At 34.5% G+C, this 17,267-nt stretch overlaps 1 protein-coding gene across 11 annotated transcripts; it reads left to right on the plus strand.

Annotated features, from left to right (window-relative positions):
• The first annotated feature begins 470 nt into the window (after positions 1–470).
• On the plus strand, positions 471–2,186 carry LOC107174697 (glycine-rich cell wall structural protein-like). 11 transcript variants are annotated; one of them, XM_052433129.1, is made up of 3 exons: positions 471–1,149; positions 1,210–1,317; positions 1,447–2,186. In XM_052433129.1, exons 1-3 carry the CDS (start codon positions 561–563, stop codon positions 1,857–1,859), a joined length of 1,110 nt encoding a protein of 369 aa, XP_052289089.1. In that variant the 5' UTR covers positions 471–560; the 3' UTR covers positions 1,860–2,186. The 11 variants fall into 11 exon arrangements, with proteins under 11 accessions (XP_052289089.1, XP_052289086.1, XP_052289083.1 ...); XM_052433132.1 differs by having other exon boundaries at positions 477–1,053; XM_052433130.1 differs by having other exon boundaries at positions 486–882; positions 928–1,005; positions 1,162–2,186.
• The last annotated feature ends 15,081 nt before the right edge of the window (positions 2,187–17,267 follow it).

Here is a 17,267-nt window from a genome sequence, read left to right on the forward strand (position 1 = left end):
CGGACAATAGAAGCAAAAAAATAATTAAAAAAAATGTGTCTACGCGTTTCTGTCTATATAGGCATGGGCTGAGAGAGAGACAAAGAGAGAGTAAGCGAATCATTCTGTTGCATTATTGTTGGCAGGCACCATTAATAATGGTATTGGGAAGCTGCATTAAATGAAATCACATAATTAGGGTTCAACTTCTCTACATTATTTTCATTCAATCTTGATCTCTATTTTGAGCCAACTTTTAAATGAAGTTGAATATTTTCTTGGATTAAAAATAAGCAAGAAGAAACCCCATGCATGCAAGTCAACACCCAAGTCTCTCTGATGCTGTGTGCAAAGTGGAAACAGTATCTTGATTCTTGAATGAATTGAGATTGAATAGGAATGGACAGTTGGACAAATAAATTTCACTCACAATGACAGATGAGCCTCATTTACTCATGCAAGCGTGGCCGTTGAGTTTTTTTTTTTTTTTTTTTTACACAAATTCTGTCACTATATATACTTCACTGCTTCTCATTGTATCTCCACACTAAACAGTGAGCTAGCAAAATATAATAAGAACAATGAGTTCTGTTGCACATTTTGTTGCGGTTACTATATTTTGTGTTCTTCTTGTGAACGGTTTTGTTTTAGCTGAACATGATAATGTCAAAGGCGTTAAAGATGATAAGCATTTGTTTTTCCATCATCCGCATTTGTTCAGAGGTGGGGGTTTAGGGCATGGCATTTATAAGAAGGGTTTTAGACATGGAGGCTTTGGCGGTGGTGGTGGTCTAGGCGGTGGTGGAGGCCTAGGTGGCGGCCGCGGCTTAGGTGGTGGGGCAGGAGGTGGTTTTGGTGGTGGCGCAGGAGGTGGTCTGGGCGGTGGTGGTGGTTTAGGGGGAGGTGCAGGAGGTGGTCTTGGTGGTGGCGGTGGTGGTTTAGGGGGAGGTGCAGGAGGTGGTCTTGGTGGTGGTGCAGGTGGTGGGCTAGGTGGAGGAGCTGGTGGTGGTTTAGGTGGTGGGCTAGGTGGAGGAGCTGGTGGCGGCTTAGGCGGTGGTGCTGGTGGTGGGTTAGGTGGGGGTGCTGGTGGTGGTCTTGGCGGAGGAGCTGGGGGTGGCTTAGGTGGCGGTGCCGGTGGTGGGCTCGGTGGAGGAGCTGGTGGTGGTTTAGGTGGCGGGCTAGGTGGAGGAGCTGGTGGCGGCTTAGGCGGTGGTGCTGGTGGCGGTTTAGGTGGGGGTGCTGGTGGTGGTCTTGGTGGAGGAGCTGGGGGTGGCTTAGGTGGCGGTGCCGGTGGTGGGCTCGGTGGAGGAGCTGGAGGAGGACTTGGTGGTGGTGGTGGTGGGCTTGGCCATCATGGTGGTTTAGGTGGAGGGGCTGGAGGTGGTCTTGGTGGTGGAGCTGGTGGTGGGCTCGGTGGAGGAGCTGGAGGAGGCCTTGGTGGTGGTTTAGGTGGAGGAGCTGGAGGAGGGCTTGGCCATCATGGTGGTTTAGGTGGAGGAGCTGGCGGGGGTCTAGGTGGAGGTGGAGGCCTTGGCCACCACGGTGGGCTCGGTGGAGGAGCTGGAGGCGGTCTAGGCGGTGGACTTGGAGGTGGGGCTGGCGGAGGCTTAGGAGGAGGCGTTGGTGGGGGTGCCGGTGCCGGTGGAGGACTTGGTGGTGGTGCAGGAGGCGGAGGTGGATTTGGTGGTGGGGGAGGGGTTGGTGGTGGTGTCGGAGGCGGAGTTGGGGGAGGATTCGGAGCAGGTGGAGGTGTGGGTGGTGGAGGAGCTGGTGGTGGTTTCGGCGGAGGCGGAGGGGGTGGTGGTGGTTTTGGTGCCGGTGGTGTTGCTGGCTTCGGTGGCGGTGCCGGGCTTGGAGCTGGTGGAGGAGGTGGCGACTAATTAATTAAAGCTCGATCAAGAACAAGGCTATATTATACTTGCTAATTGATCTAGTACTGTGTTTAGTGATAATTTAATTTGCATGAGTTATTATTAAACTAAATATTCTCTCTCTTTGTATGATTTAGGCAAAAGACATGCTCGTTATTTCAACTCTTTTCAGCTTATAGCTTGTATTATTATGGAGGTTTGTTGTTTACGTAAAACTATTCTCGTCTTGTTTCCCGCTCCATGCATCATGCACGGGAACTGGGGAGGAGCTGTATTACTGTAACCTTCAAAAGGCTACGAAATTAATACTGAAAAAATAAACGTGAAATTAAAGTCCTTGCAATTGCATGCAACATCGAGGGGATTTGATCAAACACACAGAGATGATAGATCCGAAGATCTATGGCCTTGTTGAAAAGGGTTCCATCAATTAATGAGATGACCCTCACAATTTATTTTTATGTCTGTTGTTGTACAAATGGCTACCTACTATAATTTATAATTTTGCAGTGGAATTAATGACGATTCATTTCTAAGGCTGTTTTCAAGTTAAATTCATAAAGCGGATCATTGCTTCAAGACATATATCGCTGAAATAGAACGTGCGTATTAGAAATCTGAGGTGCGATGGTGGAACAGAGATTTTAGTTCAGAAGGGAACTAAAATGTACCCCAACTTCAGATTTTTGGATGTTCGTGCCCTTTTGAGAGAGAAACTGGTTGAATAAAATTAGAGGAAGGTTTTTTGTTTTTTATGTCGGTACATAATGTCTATGGTCAAGTTATTTGACAATTGGTGTTAGGCGTCCCTATTTTGTCATCTAGTTATTTAACGATTAGATCAAACTAAAGAGCCGCCCAACGACCTAGATATGTTTGCATGGTTATTAACATTGCATCCCTAATATTTGTTGCAAAATCAGAAAAGGCATAAGTTTCTAAATGTTGACATATATATCCAGATTGTTTCAAATTTTTTCACACTTAAATCCACTGACTTAGTTTGTCTATTAACATGAGTGTCGACGCAACAATGTAATATCATGTAAAATTTTCCAAATACATTAAAAAATTAATATGTTTTACTAAACATTTTTTATATCTAATATCTCTTTAATGTATAATGAATTATTTGAACATCTTAGTTAAAAAGTACTTAACAAAATTTTTTTAATTTGCCAATAATAATAATTTCTAACCAAAATGAGCATATATATGCCTAAACTAAATGTTTTCAATAATATTATTCATGAACATGTCTCGTAATTCCTAAATTGTATTTAATTAAATATGTTATTGTAATATTAATATCTTGATATGTACATTAACCGAACTCCATCCCTCTCCTTTCTTTATTCTTAATTTGTAATTTAGCGCCCATGAGCTCATCCTCTCTTTTTTTTATTTCCTTTTTTCATAAACTCGTACTTAATAAAATAAAATATTTTAGAAATAGATTTTTTCATCAATAGTAATCCTACCATTGATTCTTTGGTCTGCATAGTGGTATGATTTAAAAGTATTCTTATTTTTTCCATAGATTTATATAACTCTTGAAATTTTATTATTTATAAACTTGTCAATTGTCATTCACGTTCTCTTAACATTCTTGAACTAAACCTTTTCTCGGGAATTTTTTTTTAAATTTATACGAATTACCATTTTTGTGTTAAATAAAAGATAATATACATAGAGAATAAATAGTTGTAAATTATAGAGATTTATCATTTGTCCTTAATAGTAATTTAATAAATTATTCAATTAAAGGGTGGTAAATATCCTCACTCTTTTTTTGATTTTTTTTTGTAAGGGTAAAAATAACAATTCCACATTCTATTAAACTTTACTTAGTGGTCAATTGTAGTCAAGGATATAAGTATAAAAAAAATTAAAATGAACAAGACTTATGTGTTAAAATTTAGAAGTACTATTTGGTTATTTTATTTTTATCAAACAAAACAAGGAATTACTTATCCCATTAGAATTATAGTTTTGCCCTGTCTATATGATAGGGAGCAGTCACGGAAGCCACACAAGTCCAGCAGAGGGCATAAGCCAAATTCCAAGTACGTGACGTGAAGCCTTGAGCCTTGCCCTTGCATGGTTCATGCATGCATGATTACATATGAGAATAACGATCGTGCAAGGATTGTGGATAAGATCAAATCCTTAGGATTGAGAATAAGATCAAATCCTTAGTAGTAGTTATTTAGCTTTGTGTTTCGTAAAAGTAGCAAGGATGTTATTTCAGTTTACGTATTTTGATTGCAGTCGTTATTGTAGGATGAGTTTGTTATGTTTAGTATTATAAATAAAGGCTCCAGCATAATAAAAGTAGGCAATCAATTAAATCAATTCATCTTGGTCCTTTTCTCGTCATAAGCAGAAAAACTCTTGTGATTGTTAGCTAACTTTGGTTGGGACCTATCAATTGGTATCAGAGCAAGGCTATCAATGACGACTAACAAAGAATGCATTGAACGAATTGAAGCTGATCTTGGGAGCTTGCAGGACAAAATGGAACAGATGGAGGTGGGAATCAATGACAAGCTGCAACGTCTTGAGGAGTCAATAAGCAAACTTGTGGAATCAAACAGTGCAACCAAGGGCGCCACCAATCGTGAATCAACTGAAAATTTAGGCTCTACAAAACCTGTTCGTGAGGAAAGAGATGTAGGGCGGCACATGCTTCCAACAGAGATTACCAAGCTAGAATTTCCTCGTTTCGTCGGTGATGATCCAACAGAATGGTACAACAGGGTATCTCAGTACTTTGAATATCAGGAAACTATGGATGAACATAAGGTAACCTTGGCCGCATATCACTTGGAGGGAGAGGCAAATCAGTGGTGGCAATGGATGCGAAGGGCTTATAAAGAAGAAAAGCGACCAGTTACTTGGAAAATATTCGTTGAGGAACTATGGGCACGTTTTGGGCCGACAGAGTGTGAGGATTTTGATGAAGCTTTGTCTCGAGTCAGGTAGACGGGATCGTTGCATGAATATCAGAAGGAGTTCGAAAGGCTTGGGAACCAAGTTCATGGGTGGTCTCAAAAAGCATTGGTGGGAACATTTATGGGGGGCTTGAAACCAGAGATTGCAGAAGACATCCGTATGTTCAGACCCTGCACATTGAAGGAAGCCATTAGTCTAGCACGTATGAAGGATGATCAGATAACATGACAGACGATAATGATCAGCTCACCAATTCCTATTCATTCCCTATCTGCTCCGAATCGAGCCACACCAACAACACTTTATAAGAGGCTATCATGGGAAGAGATGCAGAGGAGGCGAGCCCAGGGGTTGTGCTTCAATTGTAATGACAAATTCACCACCGGCCACAAGTGTACCAAGGCACAGTTACTGATCCTGGAATGCGGAACGACACCGGAAGAGGGTTTGTATGAAGAATTCATTGTAGAGGAACTACAGGGAGAAGAAAACAAACAAGAACAACCTGGGAGGACTCGACATTGCTACAACAATAATTTCCTCACATGACCCTTGAGGACAAGGGTGCTCTCCGAGGAGGGGGTAATGATAGGGAGCAGTCACGGAAGCCACGCAAGTCCAGCTAGGGATGGCAATTTGCGGGCTTGGGCCGGGCTTTTTAAAGCCCAGGCCCAAGCCCGCATCATTCAAACGAAGCTTAGGCCCTTCAAAAGCCCGCCCAATTTGGACAGGCCGAACTCGAGCCGGGCCTAGACGGGCTTAGGCTTTTTAAATTAATTATAAAATATTTTTTAAATTAAGAAAAAATATTTAAATTAAAGATAATAATCTAATATATAAATAGAATAATGGTCAAATACATGAAATATTAGTAATACAACCTAATAAAATAACAAATACTAATATAAAAAATTAAACTAATTTAATATTTTGAATTTTTTCTTTTTTATTTAAATTAAATTTATTTTTTATTCATAAATTTAAAAAGCTCGGGTCAAGTCCGGGCTTTTTTGCGAAGCCCTTGTCCAGGCCCAACATATGTGGGCTTTGTAAATTTGGGCCCATATCCAGGCCCACGGGCCTAAAGCCTGGCCTGCACGGATGGGCTGGGCTTGGCCGGGTCTGGACAAGCCCGGATTATTTTGCCACCCCTAAGTCTAGCAGAGAGCATAAGCCAAATTCCAAGTACATGACGTGAAGCCTTGAGCCTTGCCCTTGCATGGTTCATGCATGCATGATTACATATGAGAATAACGATCGTGCAAGGATTGTGGATAAGATCAAATCCTTAGGATTGTGGATAAGATCAAATCCTTAGGATTGAGGATAAGATCAAATCCTTAGTAGTTGTTGTTTAGCTTTGTGTTTCGTAAAAGTAGCAAGGATGTTATTTCAGTTTACGTATTTTGATTGCAGCCGTTATTGTAGGATGAGTTTGTTATGTTTAGTATTATAAATAAAGGCTCCAGCATAATAAAAGTAGGCAGTCAATTAAATCAATTCATCTTGGTCTTTTTCTCGCCATAAGCAGAAAAACTCTTGTGATTGTTAGCTAACTTTGGTTGGGACCTATCACTATATAGTTTAGAAATTCAAAAAGTAAATTCTTCTTATTGTTATAGTCTTCTTCTAGTTGGGGTGGGAGGCATGGTTCATTTTCGAATCGATCTAAACCGATCATTTTTTTTTATAAAATAAAATTCAAATCAAACTGAACTGAGTTGGTTCGAGTTTCGATTCAATTTCGTTTTGGCTTGGTTTTTCTTTTTAAACTGTAAATTCCTCTATATTTTGTAGTTTTTTTTTTCTGTTTTTGATTTTACGAATTGACTTGTTTTTTTAATTTTTGAAACAAAACCAAACCTCTAGTTAGCTTTTGGTTTTTTGGCAACAATGATTTTTTTATACCCCTACTTATGATATTAAAATTTTGTAGTGTACGAAATTGTATTTTGTAGTTATGTGTTGCCCTAATTTAGGCTTGACTCTTAGGCATTGACCTATACATTGTACTTAAACTTGATTTTTTTCATATATTTGTGCCTATATACATACGTATTGATGATAATTTTTATCCTAATAATACACGTTATTAATTCTTTTTTTTTAAAAAAGGAATATTCATGTAAACTTTTTAAAATATTGTTAAGAGGATAATTCCATCAACAAAAAAGACGACTGAATATTAGCCAAATAGGTTTTTTTTTTAAAAAAAAAAATTACTTTCTATAGAGATATGTGAGTAATGAAAATTTATTTTGGGCAGCCTATCTAGTACTCAAACTTTTCTACTTTAGAAGCAATGAGTTTTTATTTGGCTTTTTATTGTAATTTTTTAATTTTGAGAAACTAGAAGGGACTTTCATAGAAGTCAAATTAATATATATGCCTATTGTGGTTAATTAGCCCTTTAGAAGCATGATTACTTAATTGCGTGCTTTATTTTTCATTTACTTTATTATTTTCGGTAATTTATTAAATTAATCTTTAATTAAATTTGGCTAAGACTTAGTAATTATATATCTTAAATGTATTACATTTATAGTAATCATAGAATTTTCCTTAAAACATAGATTTTAAAAAAAAAAACTGAGCATAAAAATCAGATCAACATTGAATAACACTGTTAGAATATAGAAGTTAAAACCTCAGGTCAAGTAATAAAAAGATCACATACTCTTCATTGTAATGGGAAATTGAAAGAATAGATTGTCGAAATAATCTATTAAAAAATAAAGCTGACATTGAAGGCTGATTATACTAATTAAAAATCTATTTCAAAATTCTTTGCCTTCAAGGCTTAATTTGTTCAAATTAAAGCTGTACTCTACTAAATTTGGGGCTCATGTTTGTTTACTATTTTTCACATTAAAGAATGAACAAAAAAGATGTACATGCATTAGATACCATAAACATTATTAATTGGGCTTATATTATTGAATTTTTCCCGATAAACGAAAGAAGAAAATGTTAACGCAATGACATAAATATAGGAAGAACGATATTTTTTTAATTAAAATAATGGTAAAACGATATCGCTTAGCCTATGCTTTTATTGAACTTATACTTGCCTATGCTTTTATCCTTTGACATACGGATAAAAAGGATGAACATTTGAAAGCATATCACATGCACCTTATAAATTAGGGATGGTAAAAAAGTTCGGATCGGCCCGGTCTAGGCCTGCGGGCTTAAAGTCCGGCCCACAAGGGTTATTTTTTATATTAATATTTGTTATTTATTAAGTTCTATTACTAATATTTTATACATTGGACTATTATTCTATTGTGTATTAGATAATTATCTTTAATTTAAATATTTTATAATTAATAAAAAAACTCAAGCCCCGCCCATCCAAATTTGGACGAGCTTTTGAAGGCTCTGGGTTTGAATAATGTGGGGTTGGACCTGGGCAAAAGTCCAGCCTAAGCCTACAAATTGCCACCCCTAATCTTAGGAGCATATACTTACAAAATAGAATCTATATATATAATGCTTACCTAACCTATTTGTGGTACTTGATCATTTAAATTTATGACTGCAGTTTATTCAATAAACTATTTATTGAATAATAATATTTATTAGTAATATATTAAAAAATATAGATATATTAAAAGTGATTATTAGAATCAAAATTGAATTAAGGGATAAATATGTAATTACTTAGGCAAGATATTTATCGTGGGTCCTAACTTTGATCACGAGCATCAAATAGAGGGTTAATTAAGTAATTATTATTGGTCTAAGATCACGCCTAATATTAATTAAAAGGAGTTTTAATTAATAGGGCTTCTATTTATGATATGAGTTAGTAGAGTGTACCTTTAGGCTTTTAGTGGAATAGCCTCAAGTTAATTTAGTAGCTTTGGTGTGTTATGAAATGTTTGGACTTCAACTATTAAGTTAGAGTTAGGAAGTTCATCAGTCTACAGTTCTTCTGCCATCTCAATTTCTAGTCGAACTCTTACTCTAATAAGTGTCTTATGAAGAAGAGGAAATTGGAACACATAAATTCTTTTAAACACATAATTTTTCTCTATAAAAGGAAAAAGAATTTTCTAGGGTTTTCACCTCTCACATAGAGGATAGCAAAGAAGATTACAATTTATAATCTTCAAATCCCAACAATAGTGGTGGAAAAGATTACAGTAGTCCTTTGAATCTTTATCAGAAGTCTAAGGTATTTCTTTAATTCTATATATGTATACATAATCAAGAAAAAGATCCCGATTTTCGCTGATTTTATTAAATGAAATTTTTCTAGGCTTGATTTACCAACAATGCAAACTAGAGACAAGAACCACCCCTACATCTAAGAGACATATATAAATTTTAGTGTAAAAACTTAAACTAGTAATATAAGTAAGCGTTCAACATTTAGTATTGAGAGTTTAAACGAAGATTATTTATACATTTGTAATAGTTATACTTCTACTTTGAAATACAATTTAAAGTATTTGGTAACTATCCAAATCACTTATGAACTTACTTATATTATTTGACAGTTATTAACTCAATTTCAATAATGATTACGCATCTAAAGCCAAAGCCTTAATTCCAAATTTAAATGTGACAACTACTTATTACTATCCCTCATTCAAGGGTAAAATGATAAAAGATTTTAAAAGGTTGTACTTAAATGGAATCTTTGTACAACCAGGTGGAGTATCCAAGTATTTTTTAAATATGAGGGGCCAGTGGGCAATTATCCAAATTCGAAGGAAAAAAATTCATGTTTCCCTAGTTTTTTTATTTGAAAAGATACAGGGATGGACAAGCTCAATTAAAGGTTTATTCCCCAATCTCTCAAAAGGGTCGAACTCGAGTGGCTAGTCAAATAAAATTACTTGAAAATCACTCATTCAAGTCCCTGAAGGCAAAGTTTCCTAATATATAGACAAAGCTCACACATTTCAATGGGGTTCTGATTTCATCCTTGGTTGCAAACTTGTGGAAAAGATTGATTTCAAATAATTTTCTAGATTTTTTCTCAATTTTTTTCTTTATTAGCCTATTAACAACTTAATCAATAAAAAGATCTTGACTTCTATTGATTTTATTAAATAAAAAATTATATTTGTAGATTTATCTACATTACCCACTAGAGACGAGATCCACCCCCTACATCTAAGAGATACCTATAAGTTTTACTATAAAGACTTAAACCACTAAGTAAGTGTTCAATATTTAATATTGAAAGTTTAAACCAAGATTATGTGTATGTTTGTAATGGTTATACTTTTACTTTGAAACACAATTTAAAGTATTTGGTAAATATTTAAATCACTTGTGGACTTAGTGTGTGTTTGGGCAATTGCACTGTAGCAACACAACTATCCCAAATGAATCCTTACTTATATTATTGGATAGATATTAACTCCATTTCAATAATAATTACGCATTTAAATTCAAAGCCTCAATTTCAAGCATACCTCTACGTATTTGTAACTGTCTCATATAGAAAATTTATACCATAGTGCACATATTATAATGTCTTGGGAAAAACTCCCACCTATCTTCCTCCCTTAATTTTGGGCAATTATGCCCATTTTATTCTCTCATGTTTAAAAGTACCTTAATATCCTAGAAATTTATATTAAAGTTTAACTTTTTAATTATTTTTGGGGTTAATGTTATTTGGGTGACATATTTCAACAAATGTCAAAAGAGTGATACAATTTTTAAAAATAAGCAGACATGTGACAAATCATTAACTTTTTCCGTTAATTGTAATGATGTAAGGGCAAAATGGGAACAATTGACACAAATAATACAAACAAAGATTAATGTCACCTGGGTGACACATGTACCAAGCTTTATCTCACAGGTAATAATTGTTTCAAAAAATACTCCTACTGGTAACAAACCATTAACTTTTGCCGTTAACTCTAACGTTGTAATTGATAGAGAACATGACGGAAAGATGTTGATAGAGCTTTGTTGAAAAATGTATTTGATATCTTTGTCGCGACTAGACTGAGCAGATAATTTGGTTGCCATGAATAGGATTTTGAAACAACAAATGTTAACTAAGCCAACATATCGGATTCTTGAATATTTGAGTCTAATATTATGCATCAAGATTCATAGGAGATTTGCTTCTTCTATATGTTAAAAAATTAGTTTGATTCAATGAGAATTTTTTTTAAATATTAGTTTGATTTAACCCCAAAAAGAAAAGCTCAGATTTGGATTTAGATTTAATTTAATTTATATTTTTCATAAAAGAAAATTAAAAGTCATTGAGAAGGGGTGGAAACATTATTTCATAATTAATTGACCACTTTCGTTAGAGTTAATGGTGGAAATTAGCAGCTTGTCACCTGTAAGAGTATTTTCAAAATAATTGTCACTTGTGTGATAAATGTTAAAATATGTGTCATCCAAGTGACATTAGTCCTAATATTTAAATAAAGTCATTGGGGCAGAAATGATATTTCACTGAAAAGCAACCAATTTTGTTAAAGTTAATGGAAAAGTTAACTATTTGTCACATATCTGTCTATTTTTAAAAATTGTATCACCTTTTTTTATTTTTTTGAAACATATGTCACCCAGATGACACTAACCTTTTTTTATACCATTTTATCCCCTAAATATTGACTTAATATGTAGGCCTAGCTAGCTAGTTGTTGTCAAACATATGGCACTGAGATCAGCATAAGCTTGCTATTACACAAATACCCATACCTCATGACAAAAAAAAAAGTATATACATATTTTTTTATAAAGATTTTCGACATGTATCTCCAATAATTATATTCTAAATTATTCAAGAAACATATCTTCTATCCTAAGTAAGGATAATTATGTTATAGCAAGCTCATAGGAGTCTCGGTGCCATAGGTATGACAATTATATATCTATTACTATCACTCAAGTGAACACTATTTCAAGGGTAGAATGGTAAGAAAATTTTAAAAAGTTAAATGGAATCTTTCTACAACTAGGTGGAGTACCCAAATATTTTTAAATATTAGGGGAAAAGTGGGCAATTATCCAAATTTAAACGGAAAAAGAGGATGTTTCCGTAGTTTTTCATTTTGAAGAGATAGAGGGATAAACAAGTCAAATCAAATTTTATCCTCTTACCTCTCAAGAGAATCGAACATAGTTGGCCAGCCAAATGAAATTACTTGAAAACCATTTAGTCAGGTTCCTAAGGACAAGGTTTTCCTAATATACAGATATAGGTCACATATTTCAGCGGGGTTCTAATTTCATCCTTGGTTGCATTACCTTTGGAAATGATTGATTTCAAAAAATTTTCTATATAATTTTTTCTTCAATTCACTCTCCATTAGGGGTGGGAAAAATACCCAACCCGACCCGAAAGATTTCGGGTTCAGATCAGATCAGGTTGTGAATAGAACTTGATTGGATGAAATCTTGTAAACTCGATCCGATCCGAAAATCCGATCGGGTTGCTTAAAAAACAACTAAATCTAAATGGCTAAACACATGCACACCACACATAGTCACACACAAATCATAGATTCACAAAGTTACACAAACACAAGACTCACAACATCCAACCCACCCTCAAGAAGCAAGAAAACACTTTCTCCCTTTCGCGATCTACTGCTGTTGTACTGCGTTCGGCCATCTTTCCCTCCCTACGATCTACTGTTGCGCATCCACCATCTGCTGCTGCCAAGTGCCACCGATCTGCTGCTGAAAACCCATCTGTGATCTACTGCCGTGTCCACCAATCTGCTGCTCCAAGGCCCAAGCCTACAACCTGACCCGAGTTTCTCCCCTTTGTGTTTTGAATTTTGAAGCTTTCATGGTATATATGGTTATTACATAGCAAATTAACATTTAGTATTTGATTCTTGTAATTATTTATTTTTTGATGTTAGTAATAAAATCAAGAAAATTGGTGTATTTATGATTTTTTTATGAATAGATTTTTAGTAATTGTTAATTATTAATAATTGAAATAATGTTAATTGATAATTGTTAATAACAATTAATAATTGATTTTTTAAATGAATAGATTAGGAGATTAGGTAGATTAAATATTAAAATTAAGTATTACCTTACATATATTTTATAATTATAATATGTGTTATGTGATTATGTGCACTTGTGCAGTAACTTTAACATTAAAAAAATTAACTAATTCAATTAATAATTTATTGTATGTTAGTCATTCGTTAAGTCATTAAGTACAAGTAATTTGGGCTTGAAATTAAGGGGTTTATACTTTATAATAAGAATTAAGACATGCATAGGCAAATAATATCCTATTATTATGGGGAATGGATAATTGGGCATTATAAATTAATTAATGAATCATTAATTTCTTGCTTTTTCTTTATGGAGTATTAACAATTTTGAATTTTTATATATACAACTATACACCTAATCATAAAAAAATATTATGATGGAAATGTTGAATTAAACAAGTATCATAAAATTAAATTAATAAATATTTGAATTGAAATTACTAATTAGATTATGTTAATAATATTTTTATGTTTTATTTTTTAATTAATGATTATTAATTATTTTTTTGTATATTCAGATGCTTGGACACTCAAGATCGAATTCGATAAGTGACGATAAAGAACAAAGTGTACAAATGGAAGGAGCTGAAAGAGAAAAGTAAAAGGCAAAGACCGCCAATGAAAAAAATGTCGGAGACGTGGAATCATTTCACTTTACTCGAAGATAAACCAAACAAATGCAAGTGTAACTATTATGGTAGACAATATCAATGTCATTCAATGCATGATGGGATTACAAATATGACAAAGAATATAAAGACATGTGAAGCATACAAGACATTTCGGGAACAACAAGGTGGAAGTCAACAAAATTTGACAGTTGAGTGCAACGAAGAAAATGCAAGTAATCTGGTTTTGGCTAAAGGATGAAGTCAAGACGCGTGTAAAAGGGTAGTAACTAAAATGATTATTATGGGTGAGTTGCCGCTTAGTTTTGTAGATAATAAAGGGTTTAGGCATTTTTGCAGTATAGCTATCCCACAGTTCGTTATGCCATCTCGAAGAACTATTGGTAGGGATGTTATGGAGTTAGTTTTGGAGGAAAATGCAATGTTGAAGAGTTTGGTTTGCAACAACAAGCAGCGGGTGTCTCTTACAACTAATACATGGACTTCCATTCAAAATATGAGTTACATGGTGATTACGACTCATTTTATTGATAGTGACTGGTGTTTGAATAGGAGGACTATTAGTTTTAACGTGATCGAAGATCATAAAGAGAAGTCGATTAGCAAGAAGATTGTGGCTTGCTTACAGGACTGGAGGATAGAGAGGTTGTTTGCATTAACTGCTGATAATGCCACTACAAATAAAATTGCCATTGGTTATGTCATTATGCAGTTGGCTGCTTGGAAGAATGATGATACACTTGTATTGGCGGGACAATATATGCATGTGCGTTGTTATGCACATATTTTGAATTTGATTATTGTTTAAAGGTTGGGTGAGTTGCATGCTAGTGTTGCCGCTATTCCGAATACTGTGAAGTACGTGAGATCCTCTACCACGAGGCTGCAAACATTTAAACAATGTGTTAAACAAGTGAATGATCCAAAGGGAATTGCTGTTTTAGATTGTCCTGCTAGGTGGAATTCCACTTATTTAATGTTGATGACCGCGCTAAAATTTCAAGCGGCATGTGATCGAATGACAGAAGTGGATAAACCTTATAAGGCATACTTTGCCAAGAAAAGAAAATAATGTTAAGAGGGTGGGCCTGCCTGGACCGGAGGACTGGGAGAGTGATGAACGAATTGTGAAGTTTTTGAAGGTATTTTATGACGCTATATTGTTGTTTTCTACCTCTTTGAGTGTGACTTCTAATCTTTATTATGATACTATTGTCCTAATTGAGAGTTCATTGACTGCACTACAAGAAAGTACAGATCCTTGGGTATCATCTATGACTTATAGTATGAGGGAAAAATTTGATAAGTATTGGGAGTCTACAAGGAAGATAAATAAAATGTTGATGGTTGCCTCTATTCTTAATCCATGAGCGAAAATAGATTTCGCTAAATATATTTTTGAGATCATTTTTAGCAATGATAGTTCGATGGTTGAATAAATGACCAGAGCAGTGAATGACTTGTTGAATGAGTTTTATGATGCATATAGTACATTCTCATCTAGTTCCACACCATCGATATGTAGTGAGAGTGGTCTTAGTGGTAGCTATGGCGGTATAAGTTCTTCTCAACGTGCTACAGCTGAGGCTAGTTTGATGGATATTGCTGGTGGTGAAGGTGATGACACTTTTCGAGTTGCTTGCCCTTTCCTTGTATACGCTAAAAAAGTTTTTGGTTTAGAATGAGGGCAAAAGAGTAGCATCTGAGGTGGAAAGGTACTTAAAGGACCCAGTTGAAGATCCCAGCAATCTCAAACTTAATGTTTTTCTTTGGTGGAAGGTGAATGGATCGAAGTATCCAATTCTAGAGAAAATTGCAAAGGATGTCCTCCTTGTTCCTATTTCCACAGTGGCATCTGCCTTTAACACATGGCGTCGTATTATTGATGAGTATAGGAGTTCTTTGACCCCAGCTATGGTTGAGGCATTGATGTGTCCTGAAACTTAGTTGCAATCTAATCTTTTTGACAATCCCGCCTACAACCTTCAGGAAGATATTAAACAACAAATGTTTCATATGGAGTTACAAGAAGGTAATAGTTTTATCGTACATTATATACATAATATATTTAAAATGCATTATAACTTTATATATAATATCTACATGTACTTGAATTACTTACTAATTTCTTTTTGCATTTTAAAGAGTTTATAAGATCACAAACTTCAACAATGGAAACGGTGAGCGCCGACATTGGTGTTATGGATATTTGAAAGGTAACTTTTAATATATATTATTATTTATAATTTAATATTATACTATTAGCTTGTAATTTAAACTATAATTTTAGTTGTTATAGTTCTAAATTTTTATGTCTAATTGTAAGTTTGTAACATTGTAATTTGTAAATTTGTAGTTGTTTTAGTTAGACAGGTTGTAGTTGATAGAATAATATTGTCTGGATTATTATTAACTTGATTTGGGGATGAATCCTATAAAATAAGCATGATTGACTTTTTTTTATATATATAATCAAGTGTGTGCGTGTGTATAATATATATATATATAGAAGAATTTGCTAAACATATTATATTTATTTGTAATTATAAATCTATAATGATATAATAGAAATTAGAAAGATTGTAACACCCCTTTAGCTCAATTAAAGATATGAATTTGATTTATTTATTTGTGTTTGTGTTTGTGTTTGATGTGCAAAGATATGAATTTGGTTTAGTTGCCCAATTTTTTATATGAATTGAGTTTATTCATTTGCAACGTGGCTTAAAGAAAATAGTTATTGTACATTTCTTCAATTCTTCTTTAGGAGATCAATGCTTCAACTTGGAGTACACCAATTTGAAGTTAGACCTTGTCAAAGTGCTTGCGTGGAGCCGTGGAGGAAGTAAGGAAGCTTATTTAGTATTTATGTTTGAACTTTGTGATTTGTGTTTCGGAACAATTTAATTATGTTTAAATTTTATGACTTTGTGTTTCAAACTTTCAAAGATTAGTATTTGGAAATTGTGCTTTGAACGGAGATTAATAGACTATTAACTTTGAACTTTGTAAGTTTATATTAATTTTAACTTTTATTAAATTTGGACTTTATTGGTTGAGCAAATAATAATCCTAGTCAATAGGCAATACTATTCTGCCCTCCAAGGCAATAGGCAATATTATTCAAACATTTTAATTTTATTCATTTGATTTCATAGCATTTTCTTTTTTTCTTTTGGTTGAAAATTGGTAAGAATGACTACAATTAAGAAAAATGTCTTAAAATCAATCTAAAAACCGCAAAAATAGGAAAAACAAGCTCAAAATTGCATTAACCGGATTTCACCCGATTTCAACCGACCTAATTTGATTCGAACTAACCCGAACTCAATTCGATCCGTTTTTAACCTGAACCCGATCTTACCCGAATTCAACTTGATTTTTGACCCGATCCGAACCGATCCAAATATATATCAGATCGGACCGGGTTGGGTTGTAAATTAGGGCTGCATTCGAATCAATGTTTGCCCAACCCAAACAACCCAAAACTAGATCGGATTAACATGAACCCAACCCAAACCCGATTTTGCCCATCCCTATTCTCCATCCATGTCAGGAGGGAATTGGGGTTGTTGTTAATGTCTCTTATAAACCACTGAGTAAGAAACACATTTAATTATATCTATTCAATAGTAATAAAATCACAAAGCGTAATGGGAGTAGAAAACAATTACAACATAATCACATCAACACTAATATCATGTAACTAATACAAGAAGAAATTCATTGTTAATTTCTTCGAATCTTAATAAGTATCCTGGTATACAGTATTTTTTAGTTCCAGGGTCAGCAAAACTGCTGCCAGTGAAGTTAGTCGAAGC

Source organism: Citrus sinensis, chromosome 9, assembly GCF_022201045.2.
Source record: "Citrus sinensis cultivar Valencia sweet orange chromosome 9, DVS_A1.0, whole genome shotgun sequence".
NCBI classification, from domain to species: domain Eukaryota; kingdom Viridiplantae; phylum Streptophyta; class Magnoliopsida; order Sapindales; family Rutaceae; genus Citrus; species Citrus sinensis.